This window comes from Haliotis cracherodii, unplaced genomic scaffold (genome assembly GCF_022045235.1).
Source record: "Haliotis cracherodii isolate W230 unplaced genomic scaffold, xgHalCrac1.p SCAF_9, whole genome shotgun sequence".
NCBI classification, from domain to species: Eukaryota; Metazoa; Mollusca; class Gastropoda; order Lepetellida; family Haliotidae; genus Haliotis; species Haliotis cracherodii.
In genome coordinates this window covers 35,966,926-35,989,670 of record NW_027266343.1, presented here as the reverse complement: position 1 = coordinate 35,989,670, position 22,745 = coordinate 35,966,926, and the positions used below count along the sequence as shown (strand labels likewise).

The 22,745-nt window shown below is 39.6% G+C and overlaps 1 protein-coding gene across 5 annotated transcripts in view; it reads right to left on the bottom strand.

The window, feature by feature from the left end:
* LOC139453411 (G protein alpha i subunit-like) overlaps positions 1-22,745 on the bottom strand; it is a 175,820-nt gene that overhangs the window by 5,857 nt on the left and 147,218 nt on the right. For 3 of the 5 annotated variants that reach the window (XM_071235101.1, XM_071235100.1, XM_071235098.1), the window contains 6 exons: positions 14,160-14,283; positions 12,390-12,574; positions 4,718-4,992; positions 3,753-3,881; positions 2,910-3,039; positions 643-796 (listed from right to left, as the gene is read on the bottom strand). In XM_071235101.1, coding sequence (XP_071091202.1) covers positions 643-796; positions 2,910-3,039; positions 3,753-3,881; positions 4,718-4,992; positions 12,390-12,574; positions 14,160-14,265 — 979 coding nt within the window. In that variant the 5' untranslated portion in view covers positions 14,266-14,283. Of the gene's footprint in view, positions 1-642; positions 797-2,909; positions 3,040-3,752; positions 3,882-4,717; positions 4,993-12,389; positions 12,575-14,159; positions 14,284-21,100; positions 21,167-21,813; positions 22,052-22,745 lie in introns of those variants that run through there. The other 2 variants (XM_071235099.1, XM_071235102.1) reach the window with 2 other exon arrangements.

Below are 22,745 nucleotides of genomic sequence, written 5' to 3'. Positions count from 1 at the left end.
AACAGAATGAACATATAAACTGTGTGTTGTTTTTAGGAAAACACTGTTTATTGTTATTACGGAAGTCCTTTACTCAAGTAAGCAGTGCTATTTGTGTTTGATTTGATTAATGTAATGATATGTATCATTTCACTGGGGATGGGGTGAAGAAGTCGCATTGATTCTGAGTCATATTTTTGCTGGGGGTCAGCAGTCATATTAATTTGGAGGTGCATTAATTTCAAGATTTACAGTATCATAGCACCCTGTTCCTGACTGATATCACAGGAAACCAATATCGATATCAAGGTATCCTGATATACTTCAGCCAAGTCTACAGCTGGATATCCCTTTTTGGTAAATGAGATGTCTCCATTTTTCTACCATAATCAAATCTATACTGTCACCCTCACAACGTATGTCCTTTTGTTAACATTTTTGAAGCAGTCATAAAATATCCCTCCTCGTACCAAATGCCAGTGCCATTCTTCACTGGACCTGATTACATTCTGTTGTGACATGTTAGAAGCCTGTATTCTGATTGGTCAATAAAGTATTTCCAACCCAACTTGAAACTGAATTAATTTCTTAATGTAATCTTAACACCGTCAACCACCTCAACAGAATCACCCCCATCCACAGCATCCAACTCCTACTACTAACCATTGAACGTGGGGAAACACTTGCTGATGCTGGTCTTGCGGACTTTCTCCATGAACAGGTCTCGCTTGTTGAGGAACAGGATGAAGTCGGTCTTCTCCAGGAAGTGGTTGTGGGACACTTCATGGAAAGCCTGGAGGCTGTCCAGTAGATTGTTCTGTAACAGTGTTCATACAGTGTCTATAGGGTGTTCATAGGGTGTCTATAAGGTGTTCATACAGTGTCAACAAGGTGTTCATGCAGTGTCTAGAAGGTGTTATACAGTGTCTAGAAGGTGTTATACAGTGTCTAGAAGGTGTTCATACAGTGTCTAGAAAGTGTTATACAGTGTCTAGAAGGTGTTATACAGTGTCTAGGAGGTGTTATACAGTGTCTACAAGGTGTTCTTACAGTGTCTAGAAGGTGTTCATACAGTGTCTAGAAGGTGTTATACAGTGTCTAGAAGGTGTTAATACAGTGTCTAGAAGGTGTTATACAGTGTCTAGAAGGTGTTATACAGTGTCTAGAAGGTGTTAATACAGTGCCTAGAAGGTGTTATACAGTGTCTAGAAGGTATTATACAGTGTCAAGAAGGTGTTATACATTGTCTAGAAGGTGTTATACAGTGTCTAGAAGGTGTTATACAATGTCTACAAGGTGTTCATACAGTGTCTAGAAGGTGTTATACAGTTTCTTGAAGGTGTTATACAGTGTCTAGAAGGTATTATACAGTGTCTAGAAGGTATTATACAGTGTCTAGAAGGTGTTCATACAGTGTCTAGGTGTTCATACAGTGTCTAGAAGGTGTTAATACAGTGTCTATAAGGTGTTATACAGTGTCTAGAAGGTGTTATACAGCGTCTAGAAGGTGTTCACATAGTGTTATTATAGTGTTATTACAGGGTTCCTACAGTGTTCCTAGAATTTTCATACAGTGTTCACATGTTTCATACAGTGTTCACATGTTTCATACAGTGTTCACACATTTCATACAGAGTTCACATGTTTCATACAGTGTTCACATGTTTCATACAGTGATCACACAGGGCTCATACAGGGTTCATACATGTTTCACACAGTGATCAAACATGTTTCATGAGTGTTCATACAGTGTTAATACAGGTCTTGAGCACTCCATGCTTGTTGTACGAGGTGAAATACGGTTGGACAGACTCGCTGACTTGGTTGATGCATGTCACCGTAGCTCAATTGTGTAGATCGATGCTCATGATGTCAATCACTAGATTGTTTGATACAAACTACAGACAGCCATAATATAGCTGCAATATGGCTGAGGGTGGTGTTACACAACAAACAAACAAAACAAGAAAAACAGGGTCATACTGTCATCATTGATGAAGTGACTACTGGAACGATGTTGTCAGACTTGATGACTTGATGTCATCGTACCCTGATAGCGTGGAAGTTATCATCATCATCATCATCATCATCACTATCATCATCATCATCATCATCCCTGTCCTTAACAATGGTATTAACAATGCTGGTATCTTCTTAAAGGACCTCATCATACTTAGATCATCATCACCACCATCCTACTCACAAAGGGAAGAATATTACACCGGAACATCGGTATCACAGTCACTAAGTAAACAAAACCGATTCTTAAATGTTTGCTTTATTAACTACTACAGCAAACAAACACTAATTAGAAGTGAAAACATTATTGTTTTCATTCATTGTGCCATTTATCATCATCATCATCATCATCATCATCATCATGACCATCATCAACACCACAATTTCCAGGTATCTCAAGGACCAAATCATACATTATCATCATCATCATCATCATCATCATCATCAGGGGGCACGGGTGGCCCAGTCGTCGAGGGCACCGCGATTCGCTGTGCAAAATTGCGTCCCTTGGGCACGCCAGAAACCTATGATTGTGGGTTCGAATCCCGGTTCACTCCGATTATGTTTCTAGGTTTGTCAGCACCATGCCGTGCTCGTGGGTTTCACTGAAGTGGTAAACGTCTGAGACCTGCATCAGTTCGGGCTTTCCTCCTACATTAAGCTGACACGCCGTGATATAGCTGGAATACTGTTAAAAGTGGCGTAAAACCCAACTCACTCACTCACTCACTCACTCACTCACTCACTCATCATCATCACACCATAATCATCATCATCATCATCACCATCATCACCATCATCATCACACCATAATCAACACCGTCCTAAATCACAATAATCATCATCACCATCACCATCATCATCATCATCACCATCACCATCATCACCATCATCTCCAACATCCTACTCACAATGCTGGTATCTTCCTCCAGGACCTCGTCATACCCGCTGAGGGAGGCAAAGAAAATGACAGCAGTCACCCCTTCAAAGAAGTGTATCCATTTCTTGCGCAGACTCTTCTGGCCAGCCACATCTATCACCCTGGAAAAAAACACAAGGCCAACACATGAAGGACACATGCGGAGGACGTTTTCACCTCTTGGTTCACAGAATTTGTTTAGGTCAGTAGGTTGGAAAATAATAAAAGATAAAATAGACATTCCAGATTTTGTTCTCCAAAATATTATTTGTAATTGTTACTATGTTTGCAGTTTTGGATGAAACTGATACAAACAGATATTCTCTGTAACAGTTTCATATCTGAATGTCCTCCCAACTTCTAAATACCTATCGGGGCGGTGGGGTAGCCTTGTGGTTAAAGTGTTCGCTCATCATGCCGAAGACCCAGGTTTGATTCCCCACATGGGTACAATGTGTGAAGCCTATTTCTGGTGTCCCCAGCCGCGATATTGCTGGAATATTGCTTAAAGCGGCCAAATCCACAGTGGCTCGCTAGCTCGCTCTAAATACCAATCAAACACTTAATAGAATCATGACATAGAGGGAATATTGACGCCAACAGTTAGTCTGTCTTACAGACCCTGATACACATATATATTAGATACAGCCCATGCAAGTCTATAATGTTTAGATCACTGCAGTATCAGGCGCAGAGAGTCACTGGGCTCCTTTTTATTATATTTTTATTAAGATAACTGAACAAATGTTTTTTTATGTACGATATGTTTATTTCAGAGACTCGATGTTAGTCTAGCCAACAGTGTACATCAACATGCACTCCCCATCCCTCTCACCTGTAGGTTAAGTTGTCAATGCTGAAGACATGTTCTTGCACACCTAGAGTCGGGTTCCTGATATACATGATGTCCTGTATGTTGGGGATAAAGTTCTTTCGACATATTCTCTCCATATTTTCAAGAAAACTAAAAGAGAAATAAATACAAAACATCCATTTTAGCCATGTTAAATCATATCACATACATCTCTTATTTCTTATAGATCAAGTCCACTATACTCTGTTCAGTAAGGTATATGTTTTTGCTTTTATTGGTTTGCGACTTGTGAAGGTTCCGGGGTAGAATAGGTCTTCAGCAACCCATGCTTGCCATAAAAGGTGACTATACTTGTCATAAAAGGCGACTAACATGATCGTGTGGTCAGACTCGCTGACTTGGTTGATGCATGTCATCAATCCCAATTGCGTGGATCGATGCTCATGATGTCAATCACTGGATTGTCTGGTCCAGACTTGATTATTTACAGACCGTCTTCATATAGCTAGAATACTGCTGAGTGCGTTAACACACAACAAACCAACCAACCAACCAACGGCTTTATTGGTTTGTGTCTGCAAATATTTCTCTTTTTTTATATATTTTTTTTTTTTTCAATTTTATTTATTTGGGGAGTACACAAACAATAAGTTTACAGAATATAGTTCACATGCAATCTTAAATACATACAAATTACAAAGTATATCTAAGGATAAAAATAAACAAAACTACCGGTATTCCATGTCAGGATGGCAAGGCATCTGTATCTGTGACATATGTTGAAGAACAGCCATGAAGTTATACTGTGTTCTGTTTATATATTCAAGTACACTTTGTTTAGTCACAAATAATCATACATCTCAAATAAGGGTCGAGTAATCGAACTATCACTTTTTTAACCAAACACGCAACACCACTCTGATTACTTTGTTTACTGTTGACAAAAGAAGTGTCATTTCCAACAAAGACACACAAAAAAGACTTACTACTCTTCCCCATTTGAGAGTCTGTCGGAGAACTTTTTCCTCTGAGCATAACAGCACTGTATACCACCATCGCTCCACACTGCCTGCAGGAGACTGACATCAGGCTTATCGGGGTTCAGGATGTTCAACGTGGAGAGCCTCTTTGTGATCTCGATGTGAGATCTGAGTGTGGCTGACTCGTCATTGGCTGCATCTTCCTGATCCTCCGTAAACTTCTTCAGAATCACCTGCAGGGAAATCCGTGGATACTTCTTTCGAAAATCAGCCGAGGTTCTCTGAAACACCCGGAAACCTTAAAATAAGATGTATGTTGGTGAACCTTATGAACATGTTGGTGATCCTTTTTAATATATTCATAGCCCTTCAAGAAATGTTGGTAACCCTTCTTAACATGTTGGTAACCTAAAACACTTGCTGGTAATCCTTATAAACAAGTTGGATATAATGTTCCCGGAAATTCCCGATTTGAGATGACTGTTGGGGATTGGTATGTCCTTCTGTTTTTTAATTGGTTTATGGATCATCCAACCCAAAAAATACTGACAAAATGGAGAAAAAGAAATTACAATATTTTTATCACTGCTAATCCGAAACACTTTTGTACTAGAATAAAATTATGTACTTCTAAAATCTTGTAACGCAGTACACAACACCATCTAAACTCCCTTCTTTGCAGAAGGAATCGCTTCTGCAATGATTTCCATGACAATGTAGTAGTGACAGTAAGGCGAAATTCATCTGGAAGCCCTGCCTTGTCATGTCAGAATTTGTAAAAATAATGTATGAATTTCCCTACAGAACTGAATTGTTTTGGCAAAAAGCCCAAAACCAAATGTCCTTGGTTGCCTGGGTGATGGTGCTGCATGATACCCAACAACATGGGTTTTTGATCAAGACATCAACCACTATCTTTCCGAGGCAAGGGAGTTAACTGACTGTAAAAGTCCAGTTTCCACCCTTGCCGAATTATGGAGTCATATTTTGGCTGGACTGACAAGTAAAAATTGTGAAACAAAATCAATATCCAATTCGCAAACTGCAGAGCAGATTTCGGTTGATTGCAGGATTTGCAAAATCATGTGTACCATCAACTTAGTGTCAACAGCTTTTTGTAAAATCTTTTCATGTTTTTAATCAAAGAGCTCACGTGATTTGATGCATTTTGCAAAGTAAGACCCTTAGTTTTACATCATAGATCTTGATTATCGATCAGATCTTTCTTACTAGGTACCGCGATTTTGTTTGAAGCAAATGTAAGTTATATCAAAGGTGAAATATGATTGGTCAGTAGGAGAGACATAGAAGGGACATCACTCGTATGAGCCACTGGCTATGATCGAGCCCCAAAATTCCAGCCTAGTTCGGCAAGGATGGAAACTTTGCTTTTAAAGTCAGTTATCTCCCTTGCCCCGGAAGCTATCAACCACTGATCAGTCCCAGGTGTTAATAGACCATCCTATTGGCAGCTGCTCTGCAAGTAGGTGAGGTGAAATGGGGTTTAACGTTGCGTCCAAGATTATTGCACTTACGTAGCAACGTGCATGCACGTGTATGTAGCTGCTTGTACGTACTAGTCCAGACTATAGTGCTAGCCCACTGAGATACCATGCCGAAGTTTACAGGGATATCCCACTCAGACACAGTATGCTGACTCCGAGCCAACCAGTCCTTGTTTTAGCCCCACGCCAGAGTCAGGGTAACAACAAGTACCATTTTTTTACGTCTTCTGGTATGACGCGGCCAAGGATCAAATCCCGGACCTTTGGCTCTCCGGGCAGACGCTCTACCACTAGACCATGGAGGGGGTCTGCACTGCAAATAAACATTCAGCTCAATGGGTATGTACCAGCAGATAGTGTCATATGTCCACAGATTTTTCGCATTCACAACATAGAAATGTTTGTAAGCCTCTCTTTTCAATGCTTATCAACTCATATTACCTATGAAACAACCACAAAACTTGACCTCCTGTTGGGATCTTGGGTTCGAATTAGTTCCCGGTCCCCTACAGTGTGCTTGTGGCCAGAAAGTCGAACACGGATTGGGTTTTGATTGCATGTCATCTTGTTGCTCAGGATATCAACCACTGGTACACTTGGTCCAGACTCGACTAGCTGCACACTGCCCTGGCTCAGTCATCATAATAAATACTCCAGATGCCCCCTTTCCACTGAATTTGTCCAGCAGGGATTATCGAGGGTTCCAAGCTATGTGCCCTTGGGAGCCAAATGGGTGAAAAACATTATTTTGATCAAAATTTGGACTTTCTCAAAAGTTTTATTTTCTTAAATTTTTAAATTCAGGGGTGTTTCAATGTTTCATTTGATGCAAACATGTAAAACTGAACATTAAAACCTCTTCATGTTTATTGTCCTGTTGTCAGCGAATGCAGGTCATCTGTGCAAGGCCATAAACATTAGTTATTACTATAATAACATAACTTGGTGATTTTTTGTTCCAATTTGGGAATGTTTAACCGATAATTGCTTCAGAATTGGGGCTGAATGTCACCCATGGAGCAGGTCCAGATACATCCTTGTCCAGATTAACGACCACTGTTAAAGACAAGGTGACATTTCCGCTGTAACTAGAATATTGTTCAATAAAGGTGACATTTCCGCTGTAACTAGAATATTGCTCAGTAAAGGTGACATTCCGCTGTAACTAGAATACTGCTCAGTAAAGATAAGATATATGCATGAACAACTTCTTTATTACTATTAGGAGGAACGTTTCGGTGTACATGTAGGTTCTAACACCATCGTTATGAAGCAAGTTGTTCATCCACATATCTTATGCTTACCTTGTACTCAACTTCTAAACGCCTTTCAAAGAAGTTAGAATATTGCTGGCTGCAGCCTTAAAGAACATTTACTCATTCATTCAAAACAGGACCCTCTTACTACTACTACTACTACTACTACTACTACTACTACTACTAAGTCTTCTTATATAGAGCTAAACTCCATCCACTGTATGCTTAAAGCATGCAACTATTATTATCCCGGTCAATGGATCACTGTGCACCCATTCTCAGCTCCCTGGGGAGAATACAACCAAAGCAGCGTGTAAAGCACTAAAAGGTTAACAGTAAATTACAATATCATCCTACCGGGTACCCATTCACTGCTGGGAGAACTGAGGCATATTTTTGACAATGTCACTTGCCTAGCAATTCAGCACCAGATGCAACAAGTGTTTTAGTAAGGGGCAGGACCGAAGCCCTATAAAAAAACCTCAGCATTTAAGTGGACAAACACAGTCAAATATCCATCTAAACTTTGCAACCAATGTTGCTTTGGATATTAATTCTCTTTTGGGGTTAACAGTTCTGCCGACATAAAAAATAGCAAATTAAAAAATAATTACAATGACTTTTCTGATATTTTATAGAAAATGCTGTATCTAATGGTACAAAGTATAAAAGTTAAAAAGTAGCACTCAAATTAGTTTGTGTTGAAAGGAGGATTCATTGGCAAATACGAAACACATTGTGAACTGTTTAACCACAAAGTTAAACAATGTAAGAGTTACGGACCGTCAATATGACATATCCAGTTGTGCATTCATTTAGGCACATCCATGTGCCTTGTGAATGCAGCTGAGATTGTTTTTATCGACCACCGACATTGTAAGAACAAAACAAAATTTCATAAATCCGTGACCTGTGCGCTGTTACAGTACAGGACCAAGTGCCACCAGAAATACTACTACCCATACAGCTATTGTCAACAAATGAAGAGTATAGTAACAGTTTTAGTGTATCTTTTACAACCCTTCCTCGACACTGCCATGTTTCCTATAGTCCTCCCTATTTCGCCTCCGGATGGCACCCTATGATAAACAACCCGTTCCGAATGGCCCCGAAATGACTTCCCTGCGACGGTGTAATTATCGTTGATGTTGACCCCAGCATGCTACGATGGCCACCGAGTCAACAGGGCAATTACAATGAAGCCCAATAGCAGCCTCAAGTCTCCTCACCGACACAGATTTCCATAGCCAGGTTTCTTGGTGACGCATTTTGTATTTTACGGTTTACGAATTTCAGCTAACTAGTTCCAAAAGCAACAAGGATCAATAAAATAAAAATAGTCAAAATTATTTTTTGGCTTCCTGCTTAATGTTTGATGGATTTGAAAAATAAGAAAAGAAGTTCCAATGCATTGTATGTTGTCTCCAGCCACTGCAAACTTCTTATCAAGCGAACAAAACCTTCTCAGTAAATATACTGAACAGAAAAAGTTAGGAATCATGATTATATTTAGTGATATTTTAATGAAATTGTGTGCTCGTCACTACAAAAAAATATCCCCCAAAATATTCGTGACTCCTAACTTTTTATGTTCAGTATACATATACATTTGGCTGTAAAAGTCCTAAACAGAGCACTGTAAATAGAATTAGTTGTTTTTATTAAATCTAAGCAATAAATTGACCCAAACTTCATGCTAAGTAAGATATTGATCTACACAAGCATATTCCCATTTCTCTTTCACATGATCAAGCTTATTGGTCACTAAAAATTTGTACCATTAAAGGATAAGAACATGTGGTATCATCTCTATTTAACAGTGATTCGTAACGTATGCTCATGATATAGTCAGAACCGTACAATGGACTCGACTTTTAGCAAAAATTTCTTTTTGATTATGGAATTGTTTTTGTCACAATTATTTTATTTCACCATTTTTGTTTCAATTTTTTTAAAACCTTGTTTAAAATATATTTTCTTTTGAAATTATAACAAAATCAACCCTGGGAACATTTATTATTTGCTTTTCCTTCTGCCTATTGGCACATTATAGAACGCCTGTAACACCAGGTGTTATAAACATTCTGTGAAGGTCACTGAAGTGTGTCACACATAGGTCACATGAGCCACATAGGCCACATTTTGTCAGAACAACCTGGACTACCTGATTACCATAAGTTTGAGTGTTAAACTTTCAGGGTGATGACAACTCAAGTACCGGTACCAGCTCCTCCTCAGCCTTCGAGCACCATGTGCAACACATTTCCAGAAAGGATTCCGTGTGTGTAAAATGTTCCTTGGAGCATGTGAGACATGTCCTCTCGCCCATCGACTGCTTCCATCTGGAGGAGGTATTAAGTAGGGCCACTAATGAGGGAGGTGACCTGTGGGGAGCTTCTAAGATACGAAGGCTGCATCCAACTCTATACCTCTTCGTTTGAAGGAAATTACGACTCTCTTCACAATCTGCATCACGTTTTGTTAATGGGCTGTTTGTTCCAACCCAGCTAAAGGCAGGTGCTCTCATATGAACACTTCACATGAGAAAAAAATACAAATAATTTCAAAACTTTCAATGTCTGCCAAATACTTGGTGTTTTAGTTTAGCACACTCCAGGGGCATCGTATAATACTGAAGGTTCAATAGTAAAAATCCAAAAAGGCCAAGCCTCATTTCCTTTCCCATGAAATCCTTTCAGTAGATTAAGCATATTAGTCTTTGCTCCCTCTCAATGGAAGTAGTTAAACACAGCTCATGTCATCCCCTTACCCTTTAGTGTTACCAAATGGAGGAGTGCCTACTCATAACTCCCTGAAAGCATGACTGGAAAAAGGTTCATAAATCTAAAGAAGAACCGTTTTTGCAGAAGAATTGCAGAATTTCCCTATTTCACATGTCACTCATTGTCCCTTAAGTGTTGCCAAATGGTGAAATACCCACTCATAACTCTGTAAAGGCTTACATGCAAAAAAAGCATAAATTGGCAGAAAAGCACTTTTTTGCAGAAGAATTGCAGAATTTGCCTATTTCACATGTCACCCATTGTCCCTTAGTGTTGCCAAATGGTGGAATACCCACTCATAACTCTGTAAAGGCTAACATGGAAAAAATGCATAAATCTGCAGAAAAATTGCAAATTTTCCTATTTCTAACCCTTTTCGGTTAGTGATGCCAAATACCTAATTATAAGTGTGATTCCATGTAAAAAATGCATAAATCAACAGAATAACACTTTGTTCAAATCACAGACTTTTGCCTACTTTGTGTCAACATCAAAACAATAGTTCCCGTTGTTAATATTTCTAAGAATACAACTTTTAGAAGATGGAATCACGAGTGAGTGAGTGAGTGAGTATGGTTTTACGCCGCTTTTAGCAATATTTCAGCAATGTCACGGCGGGGGACACCAGAAATGGGCTTCACACATTGTACCCATGTCGGGAATGGAACCCGGGTCTTCGGCGTGACGAGCGAACGCTTTAACCACTAGGCTACCCGACTGCCCCTGGAATCACAAGGGATCAACAACCTACTGTCAACTACCAGCACACAGGGAATTTAATAGAAGCACAACCAGCCAGGCCCTCTGGTATATTCTGGCAATGATGTATAGGTATGGACTTTGCAAGAATTATCAAAGCGATAGTTATCTTTGTTATTAATTCTTAGAATACTATTATATCAGGAGTCCTCCTTCTCACCTCCCCAATCATCATCATCCAGTTTGTAGACATATGGATACCCGAGAAGATCCGGGTTAGAATAGGTCTTCAGCAACCCATACTCATATTTGGCGACTAACAAGAGTCAGTATACTATGTCTGAGTGGGGTATTCATGTTAAACTGCGGCATGGTATCTCAGTGAGCTAGCACTACAAATCGGCATCAGTCTGGACTAGTACAAGCAGCCACACACACACACATGCATGCACATCGCTATATAAGTGCAATAATCTTGGACGCGACATTAAACTCAATTTCACCTCCCCTACAGACAAGAGTCTTATAGCTGGAATATTGCTGAGTGCAGCATTAAAAGACAAACAAATAAAAAAAAGACATTTGAAAAGAAGTGAGGAAGCTATAATGGGTACAACTAATCATGTATAATTGACAGTGAAGAAGACTTCTGTGGAAAGTCTGATTTAGTTATAGCATGATTACAGCCAAAATACAGGATTAAGGCAATTATGTAATACAGGTATAAGTGTTGCCAGACGTCAAGGACATTTCTATGGTAAACAAAATGCACCTGCCGTCATGTTTTGAATGAATGCATATCTTGAGGACAACCCAAAATTACACAAGATGATTATCATTATCATTTACATTGGTATTCAGTCAGATTTGATACAGTTGGACCTGTGAAGATTCCGAGGTAGAATAGGTATTCAGCAACCAATGCTTGCCGCAAAAGGCGACTAATGGGATCGGGTGGTCAGACTCGCTGACTTGCTCATGATGTCAATCACTGGATTGTCTGGTCCAGACTCGATCATTTACAGACCGTCGTCATATAGGTGGAATATTGGTGAGTGCGGTGTTAAACAACAAACAAACAAACAATGATACAGTTGACTCAAAAAGCATTGTAAGTTGTCTTAAGGCTTATAGTTCCATCTATTCCAAAACACCAAGGCTTCATGAAGCTGACAGGTCATAACTTAAAAAATATAAGTTCTGTAAGATACAAACCTGGAAAAATCTGCAGCAAAATTTGAAGAACTTTGCACCAGAATCCTATAGAGACTCATTATTGAACAAATACATAAAAATGAAACAAAGATGGGTTTAAATTTTTCCTTCAGCCTTCGTGCCTTTCAGGGAATCATGTTTTAATGTATACTGATACATTAGCAACAAAATTAGCAACAGTGGCATGTGTCCCATTTCACTTCTGTATCAATAGCCTTACCTTGGTGTCCTCTTTCTCAAAGACCACGTCCATCTCCTTCATCATGTCGAGGATGACGTTGAGGGCGTTGCAGCAGTTCTGGAGGATGCTAGACACGAACTGACCTCTGTCGCTCTCCGGGAAGCCGTCGCCGTAGTGGAGTCGAAGCTGCTTGATGAACGTGCTCTTCCCTGACCCTGCCCCGCCTGCACAGAAACAAAGTCTGACATGTTGGACAATGAGGGTATGCTTATATATGTATACCCTGAATGACCCCCTCTTTTTGTCAAATCAAGCAGGGATTTCTGGTTCAGAACAGGCCCACAAAGCCATATCTTTTTGTAAGGATTCACAGAACAAGGATGTGGTGGGAACAAGTGCAACCAGGCTGATTGTGTGTCATTTTACTGACACAATGAAGAGTTTGCTCATTCTATCAGTCAGTGGTTTGCCATGCCCAACTGTGACGTTGTTGAGTGTGGTACAGAACAAAATTAACTCTTTTGCTCATCTCGACGATTTATAACCCTCCGTCCCCAACAACTCACCAACTCCCTCAACTCACCTTCCTCTGCATCACCCTCCCTCCCGATCAATTCACCATCTCCCTCCTCTTCATCAGCCTCATCACACAAATTACCCCTCCTCCCAACATCCTGTTCACCTCGACTCCCCCTCCCCTCGACTCACCCAGGATGAGATGTCCCCCATACCTCCCCCTCCCTTCAACTCACCCAGGATGAGGCGCTCCCCATACCTCCCCTCAACTCACCCAGGATGAGAAGCCCCCCATACCTCCCCTCAACTCACCCAGGATGAGAAGCCCCCCACACCTCCCCCTCCCTTCAACTCACCCAGGATGAGGCGCCCCCCATACCTCCCCTCAACTCACCCAGGATGAGAAGCTCCCCTCCCCTCAACTCACCCAGGATGAGAAGCTGCCCCCCACAAACACACCTCCCCCTCCCCTCAACTCACCCAGGATGAGAAGCTGCCCCCCACAAACACACCTCCCCCTCCCCTCAACTCACCCAGGATAAGAAGCTGCCCCCCACAAACACACCTCCCCCTCCCCTCTACTCACCCAGGATGAGAAGCTGCCCCTCCCCTCTACTCACCCAGGATGAGATACTCCCCCACACCCTACCTTCAACCCACCCAGGATGAGAAGCTGCCCCCCACAAACACACCTCCCCCTCCCCTCAACTCACCCAGGATGAGAAGCTGCCCCCCACAAACACACCTCCCCCTCCCCTCAACTCACCCAGGATGAGAAGCTGCCCCCCACAAACACACCTCCCCCTCCCCTCAACTCACCCAGGATAAGAAGCTGCCCCCCACAAACACACCTCCCCCTCCCCTCTACTCACCCAGGATGAGAAGCTGCCCCTCCCCTCTACTCACCCAGGATGAGATACTCCCCCACACCCTACCTTCAACCCACCCAGGATGAGAAGCTGCCCCCCACAAACACACCTCCCCCTCCCCTCAACTCATTCAGGATGAGAAGCTGCCCCTCCCCTCTACTCACCCAGGATGAGATGCTCCCCCTCCCCTCTACTCACCCAGGATGAGATGCTCCCCCTCCCCTCTACTCACCCAGGATGAGATGCTCCCCCTCCCCTCTACTCACCCAGGATGAGATGCTCCCCCTCCCCTCTACTCACCCAGGATGAGATGCTCCCCCACACCCTACCCTCAACCCACCCAGGATGAGAAGCTGCACCTCCTCCCCTTCAACTCACCCAGGATGATTATTTGAAGCTCCCCCACATCTCCCCATCAACTCACCCAGGATGAGAAGCTGCACCTCCTTCTGCCTCCGCTCCCTCTCCTCATCAATCTGGTGGTCGATACTCCGACTCCTCGCCAGCGCGGCCCTCCCACTCTTTTGCATGTTGGACAGGGAAAAGGTCTGAAAAGTCAAGCAGTAATATACAGACCACACTCATACAGGCATAATCTGCTGCACGGACTGCCATAGCAACAGCAATGACCACTGAGGCTGTCTGATCAACCGAACGTCTCAGACTTCCTTCTGCAATGAATACCAACAGGGCTCTGTCAAAGATCAAACACACTGGCATTCATTAATTCAGCAACAATGGATGCTTTCCAAAAGACATCACAGTATATAACAGGACATCATGCCTGCTTCAACTGTGGAGCCTTTCACTGATTCCATGACATGACATGACTCATTCATGAACACACAATGCCATTTAGAAAGTGGTCAAATGTGACAAATGTAATTTTGGGGAGAACACTTTATGAATAAAGTAGATTCTCAAACTTTTTGGGGTTGAGTCCTGTCCGGGATTTGAACCCACACTGCCAGAGTGCACACAAAGTCAGCTATCTAACCCACTCAGCCAGTCAGGCTTCCACAAAAAATGAAAGTCCGACAACTGTAGTCTAGATCACGTACTTTGTGTACCCCTCTGACAATTTGAAATGAAATTTACCTGCACCTGCTCAACTGTCTGGCAGATAATTTTAAGACTATTTACATATTCAGTTTTATTTATAACTCCTTGTAGATTCTCAAGTAATTGTTTACATTATTTCAACTGAATCAAGATGTGATCTGTCTCTTATCTTTTTTGCAATTTTTCAATATTTATGTCTGAATGCGGGCAGGTAACTTTGAAGATGGGCAGACAACACTTTTGGGTCACCTGCCTGACTGTCTTGTGGGGTTTAATATTATTTCAAACACTGACAGTGACACCTCGTTAGTCCAAACCCTGCTAATCTGGATGCTCTCATTCCAGACATGTACAGGTACAAAAAGTGACATTCCTCCATATCCATGACTTCATCATCAGAGATGAGCAAATATGGGCTATTAATTTCAGTGGGAACGTTACAATCTGGATTAATGGAGTTTCACAGTATTTAAACATTTTTTCACACTGAACAACAAAAGTTAAATGGCACCTCTTGTTTAATGAGAATGGAAAGCTTTCTGATGACATCGTGAACAAACTTGTGTCATGATGCATGAACAAATAGAACGGACAAACCACGCTTGTTTTTACCTCCTGGTCACCTCAATGGTAAAAATACCTATTGCTTAGCTAAGTAGAAATTTAAACCTTTGTTCCCTTAAAAAAATATACCAAGTTTTCTTGTGAATAGTGCACACTTAAAAAAACAAAAACAGCTGTGATGAGGTGTTTGAACATAATACACACCTTCAATAAGTTTTTATTATTTTTTCCAAGCGAAGACATTACCGCAAGCATGTGACACCTGAGCTAGCATGTCAACAAATCCATACTTAAGTACACAAGTCTTGTTATTACATGATCTGGTCAGAAAAAGTGTTCACTGTATATCTGGAATTACATTTGTAATATAATTTTATTATTCTAATTTAAAATTTAACTCAATATTGTTTAAATTAATTTCAGTGAACATCGTGTGTGATCTTGTGTGTTTTCAAATTTTGAAAACAAGGACAAATCTGGCTTAACTCAACAGCAGAGTATGCATAAATAGAGCATTCTTGAGTTGAGCTCATCCAACTATCCTTTCAAAAGTTCTTAGAAAATAGAAGCACTGTTTTTCTAAACCATCACAGAAAGTTTGTGCCAGCATAATACATAAAAAAACCCACTCTTTCTGCTTCAATTTAATAATTTTGGAATAGGAAATTCAATATCTGATGCCTGTCAATATTTTGCTGTTTAATGTCACTTACAAAAATAATTAATAGCTATTCAATTGAAATTAAGATTAAACTTGATAAAATACATAGCCATTAATAAACGAGGTTAAATGGAAATCTAGAAACTAATATAAACACAAAAATCATTAACAGACTGTTTTCATGTCAGACCACTACACAATCTCATTACTTTAAAGGACCTTGACTTTTCTTGTAAGGACTTATGAAATTGATCACCGGGTATCAGGGGTCACCAGGACCCAGAGTTTTGAAGGTCAAGGTTAAACACTGTCCCTAGAGCAAAACCAGCTGTAAACTTAAAATGATATTTATTGCTTTGGCTAGACCAATTCATTTCCCTTATAACACCAATAAACAGACACTTAATTATGCAAATGTACAAATTAATGTTTGATCCAACACATGTTTCATTAAGTTGGTTTGCTTGAATCTTTATTAAAACAGTTATAGGATGAGTTTTAAGGAAATTTACTACAAATCAATCTTGTTAAGAGTGTTTATTATATCATTTTGCCATCTTACTCCTGGCTGACTGATCACAAAAGTTTGTAAATAATTAATTTCATCTGACTATAAAATACTTATGGTAATAAAACCTCTCTGTTTTTCAGTGCACAAAGTGTAAAAGCAAAAATTTAAATACCAACACAAATATACAAAGAATTGGTTCTACATCTGTATTGAGGGATGGTGGGGTAGGCTTGAGGTTTCCTCATCATGACAAAGACCCATGTTTGATTCCCCACATGGGTACAATGTGTGAAACCCATTTGTGATTTTCCCCACCGTGACATTGCTGGAATATTGCCAAAGGCGGTGTAAAACCAAACTCACTCACTCACATCTGGGAGGAAGTAACTGGATGAACACGTTCATCCCTGACACCCGGATGAACACGTTGACCTATCACCTGGCTGCCATAACCGTATCTCTGGGTAACCATTTTGATTTTGACTCGCTACAAAGAGTTACTGCTTTGTGCAGAGTTACAGACTGAGGTGAGGTGAGGTGAAATTGGGTTTAACGTCGCGTCCAAGATTATTGCACTTATATAGCGACGTGCATGCACATGTATGTGTGTGTGTGGCTGTTTGTACTAGTCCGGACTGATGCCGATTTATAGTGCTAGCCCACTGAGATACCATGCCGCAGTTTAACATGAATACCCCACTCAGACACAGTACACTGACTCCGAGCCGACCAGTCCTTGTTTTAGCCCCTTAATGCCGAGCGCCAGACAGGGTAACAAGAAGTACCATCTTTTAACGTCTTTTTGTATGACGCGGCCCGGGATCGAACCCTGGACCTTCCACTCTCCGGGCGGACGCTCTACCACAAGACCACAGTTACAGACTGAACAGTGACAGTTAAAATTGTATTGGGATTTATTGCTACACACAGAGTGTTTGTATTGAGATACCTAGTGAGATTTTTTTTGTGAAAATACTGATGAATTCAAAAGATGTTTCTCTTATTCTGCACATTCACAGAAAAAAAACACAAAAAAAACAAAACAAAAAAAAACTTGATAATATTAATTATTGTTTTTTAATATTTTACCAATGATCAACATAAATGTATAAAAATAATGGCGTTGAATTACATCAACAATTCTGTTGACCTTATCAAATCATTAATATTTTTATTAACTAGGGTCATCTTGATCCACTTTGATAATAAAGAAAAATATTTAAAAGTGGAAAGCAATGCGAAAATGGAACTTTGTCATCATTTTTTTAATTCATAAAAAACCCACCCTGTTTATGTCACAGACTTATTCAGGGGGGGAGTCTGTAGTTTCAGACAAAGAAATACAAATAAAGCTCTATCAAAGCAGTAGTGGACCAGTGTGCTGTTGTTACTTTTTGGTGAAACAAAGTCAGTTGACTGTTCAGATCACACGACATAACCTTTTAATTTGATTTGACTGTAGACATTAGAGTGTGGTTGGACTGTATGCAAACTGTGTCTGATTATGTGGAGATTACGTAAGTTGTCAGTTAAAATAAAGTGAGTTAATGTTTGTGAGTTTATATTGAGTTAATTGGGTTGGGGTAAATCGTTAAGTTTATTTATTAAGCTGCTTTGTTCTTGTGTATAGTGCACACTTTTTTCTCCAAAACATACAGCTGTGTTGAGAGGAGATTCGCATAATACACCCCTGCAATGAGTTTTGATTATTTATCCAACGCAATGACATTTCCTTGAACATCTAACACAGGAAATAACTTGTCAACAAATCTGTACTAAAATACACAATTTAATCCTGTTATTACACCAACTGGTTAAAAAGTTCTGATTGTATACCTAACCTTACATTGTAATATATTTTATTAATTTAATTCAAAATTTTATTTAATATATATTCATTTTAATTTCGGTGAAATCGGTATAGTTTTGACTGCACACAAGATACCAAAAAGTAATATTCCCTAAAACTTGTACCCACAAATGTAGTGTGTCTTATACTCAAGTGTGCATTTATTACAAGAAATACGGTACACACATTTCTCACAAACACCATGTCCCACACTGAAGCCTACCATTAAACTGTTACAAGGAAGCCTTAAGGTTCATTTCTATAGCCCTAAAGCCTAAAAACAACTGCTTTCTAATTGAAAAGAACAAAAAAAACAGCCACATCCTTTTTCCTCCACTATCAAGATGAGCAGGTGAATCCATGGTCCGTTACATAAAAAGATTGACATGATAATTATTACCTTGAAAAAATCTCAAGCCAATGTGTTTTTATAAAAACAATTTTGCAGAAAATTGCAGTTATAAATGTTAATATTAAAGGTCAATGCCAAAGAATAACCAATCTCGATTATCTGACAGAACCGCCACCATTGGGTGTAAGAGGCAAAATGGCAAAATGGAGCACTGATTCCTGCTACCTTTGTAGGTTCAAAATGTTGATCAGTCATATTTTGTACATCACCTGAACGAGCAATGTTGCTTTTAATAAATTACAAAACCTTCATCTCAAAAAGGTAAGTATTTAAAAAGAAAGTGTGTCAGAGAAAACGAAGATTTTTTAAAGTATCAACGAAATGATGAACAATGACATATGCTCCGACTTTGCAGACTTTCAGAAGAAAGTAATAAAAAAAGTCTGATCAGAGAATCAGAAATTCAGATATATTAATCCCACTAGATCACACAAGGTGTTAAAATAGCACACTGTTGAAAAAGCTTTCTACTCAAGAACAGTATATAGCCTATATATAGTCAAACATTCAGCAAGCTCGGTCAATGCCAAATATGGAACTCCTCAAACAGTCTACTGGCAATGTGGTGCTATATGGCTGAAAATATATCGGCTGAGTCTTTTCTCTCGTTCTTTGAACCTGAGATCTGTCAATATCTATTGACCTTTTTTTACATGCTGTCTTTGGAGATTTTTGGGGATTTTGTGTGAATCTTTTTTTCTTCACGTAGATACATATGTGCATATATATGTGTGACAATTTCTATAACTGTCTTCTTTTCAATGTGTGTAGGGACGGATGATATCCTGGTGGCATTACACAGACGCAGCTAGGAGATTGAGGTGGTAGAATATGGATTAGTGGCTTTCAGCTTCAAAATGTGGGAATAATATTGCATGTTTTTTGGCAATAACGACAACCTTTCTGTTGGATCAATCAGAAGGTTTTGACTTCTTGCTGAATTTCTAAAAATAGCAGTTTTGTTTGATGGAAAAAGTGTAAAATGTGTGTTTATAATTTAAATCCTACATTAGAAACATATATTACTTTTTGTATCATCAGCAGCAGCAGCAGCATCTCCATCAGTCATTTTTGACAATGTCTGTTGTTGTGATCATCATCATAATTCTCATCATCATAATTTCAAATGCTTGGTGAAATAAAGAAAGAAATGTGTGTGTGTATGTGTGTGGCTCTGTGTGTGTGTGTGTGTGTGTGTGTGTGTGTGTGTGTGTGTGTGTGTGTGTGTGTGTGTGTGTGTGTGTGTGTGTGTGTGTGTGTGTGTTGTCTATGTGTGTGTGTTGTCTGTGTGTGTGTGTGTGTGTGTGTGTGTGTGTGTGTGTGTGTGTGTGTGTGTGTGTGTGTGTGTGTGTGTGTGTGTGTTATCCAAGAATGTTGTAATATATTTCATGACTTAACATCATCTTCCAGGATATGATTCAATGATCCAGAATTTAAAAGCCTCAAGGGAAGTCACGAGTACGTGCACATTAACATGCTATAAAGCTGTGATGTAGAGAATGTATGCTATTTAACTCCTAACTGCACTTGATGGACAGGAAGCATCAGAGATTAGGTGCAAATGTGTAACAAATAGCAAATAAATCTACTGAAGAAAAGAACAGTAGAATTGGCTATTTTCTTACATGCTGCTATGGCAACAAGGAACTTCATAAACCTACCAAAGCAAACATAAAATAAAATTAATAACCATTATCCTCAGCTTCATCTATGCCAAGTCAAATCATTATAGCACACAGCTCTGTTGACAATATCTTTGCAAATTAATATGATATAAAAAAAAGAATCATATAGAACAGAAAACGTCTGAAACTTTTCACCAAAAAAATAACTAATTATGTTTATAATATCCTACTTTATCATATAATTGGTAGGTTTCTCGGCAGGATAAAGCCAACGGATAAAAACGATATCTGTTGGGGTCATATGCGGATAGAGATGCAAATATCAAAGGTCAAGTAGGACTACTTTCACTGTTTATAAACAAACATGGCGTCGCCCTCATCATTTGGCGATTGTGTCAGAATTAACCATCGGGAATCTCGATAAACTACAGGGATAATTGCTATCATTATCAAAAGAACAGTCTAATGTACTGAGAATCAGTGTCTAACTGTGACGTAGCTATCGCATTTTATAAGTTTTGGCAACTTTGGAGATATAAATTTTGAAACAATTTTGCGAGGGCAACTGGCCCAGCCAAGCGGGATCAGCAGCCATATCTGTGCTTGTAGACCTCTGCGGCTTAAAACCTTCTCCACAAATTAAAATAGTTGGATTGGGTCGAAATATGTTTGAATTGTTACCTTGTTTCGTTTTGTCACTGTGTGTACATCTGACTACACTTCTTAACGTAATGACAGGACAGACCGACTGTCAACAACGTCTGACCGTGGCCGTGACATCTCATAGACTAGGGTTAGAGTAGCTTCCCTTTGACAAAGGACAGTTACTCTAGCGGACAGACCGATGGATTGCCGCGAAAGGCAATTAAAAACAACCGTTGTTTTTTCGTATATGTTGCTTCGCCACTGTATAAGAAAGAGATTTCAGATGAAACTATATTGGCTACTGTCACTGTCCGACTGACACATCACTTACCCTGTGACGTAATAAATATTAATGCGCGCATTCCAGGAAAACTTGCAATGTTCCGGTAATGTTTGTGTGAGAGCGGGAAAGCGATTTTAAAGCAAAGAATTAAAGAATGACATTATATGATAAAGAGGTTATCACGCTTGTGTGATGGGGATGGTAAATATCCTGTATTAGGAATAAACAATATGTATTTAGCTCGCCAAGGATCGCTAAATACAATGTTTATTCCTAATGCAGGGTATTTACCATCCCCAAACACACTCGCGTGATAACCTCTATTTACCTTACTTTCTGTTTGAACCTTTATCCTTTAACAATTTTAACTTTGGACCGGATGCATTTAATTTCAAATATCACTATTAAATCCCCCCATCAAAGGCTAGCACTTCAACAATGCACAAGCAAATATACAGATACTCACCATCACAAACCTATATACTAGTGACAGTCGGGGAACTGACACAATGTTTGCATACCAACACAATGGAACTGTTTGTATACCAACACAATGTACAAGTATAGCATTCACTTGTCATAGCAGGAGGCATGGTATATGTGGTATATATGGTATAGTCCTCTCCCCAGGCCATCTCAGAATCCTACTTATATCCATATCTCGGAGAAGTGGAAACACATCAACTCCTGTCTTCATACCAGATAGCTTGATGGTCAGGCAGATTCTACACAGCTAACCCAATACCGTATTGTACTGAAAAACAGTGAACCTATTAAATATAGCCTTCACACTGAAGTTTAATCATGAATTATGTCTGAATCAAGTTTAGTTCCCTGATTTTCAAGGATTATATAACTAAGCCTGGATGAGGCATTGGTTGTCTGAGGGAAAATTACAATGAGAAATACAGCGGCACTGTAGCTCACCTGGATATGTAGTCAACAATCACAAAGCACAAGTTTTTTCAGCAATAATGGAGGACTGATTAACACATTTGAAATAATACATGACAATCCTTTTATGGATAGCAACTTCTGTTATTCTTTGTCACTATGTTTCAGAGCAACTTCTTGCTCCTTCATCAGGTGAATGCTGAGTAAGTTGCATAGAGTCATATATGTTATGATATATATGATGATATGTTTACACATTACAAGGTAGGATGAATGTATGAAGATAACAATATTATGACGAAGCCAATAAGATAGGATTAATGATTAATGTACAAAGATAACAATATTATGACGAAGCAAATGAGATAGGATTAATGTTCAAAGATAACAATATTATGACAAAGCCAATAAGATAGGATTAATAGTTAATGTACAAAGATAACAATATTTTGACGAAGCCTAATAAGGATTATCAGAAGAGGATTCAATTAGGTACACTGGAGG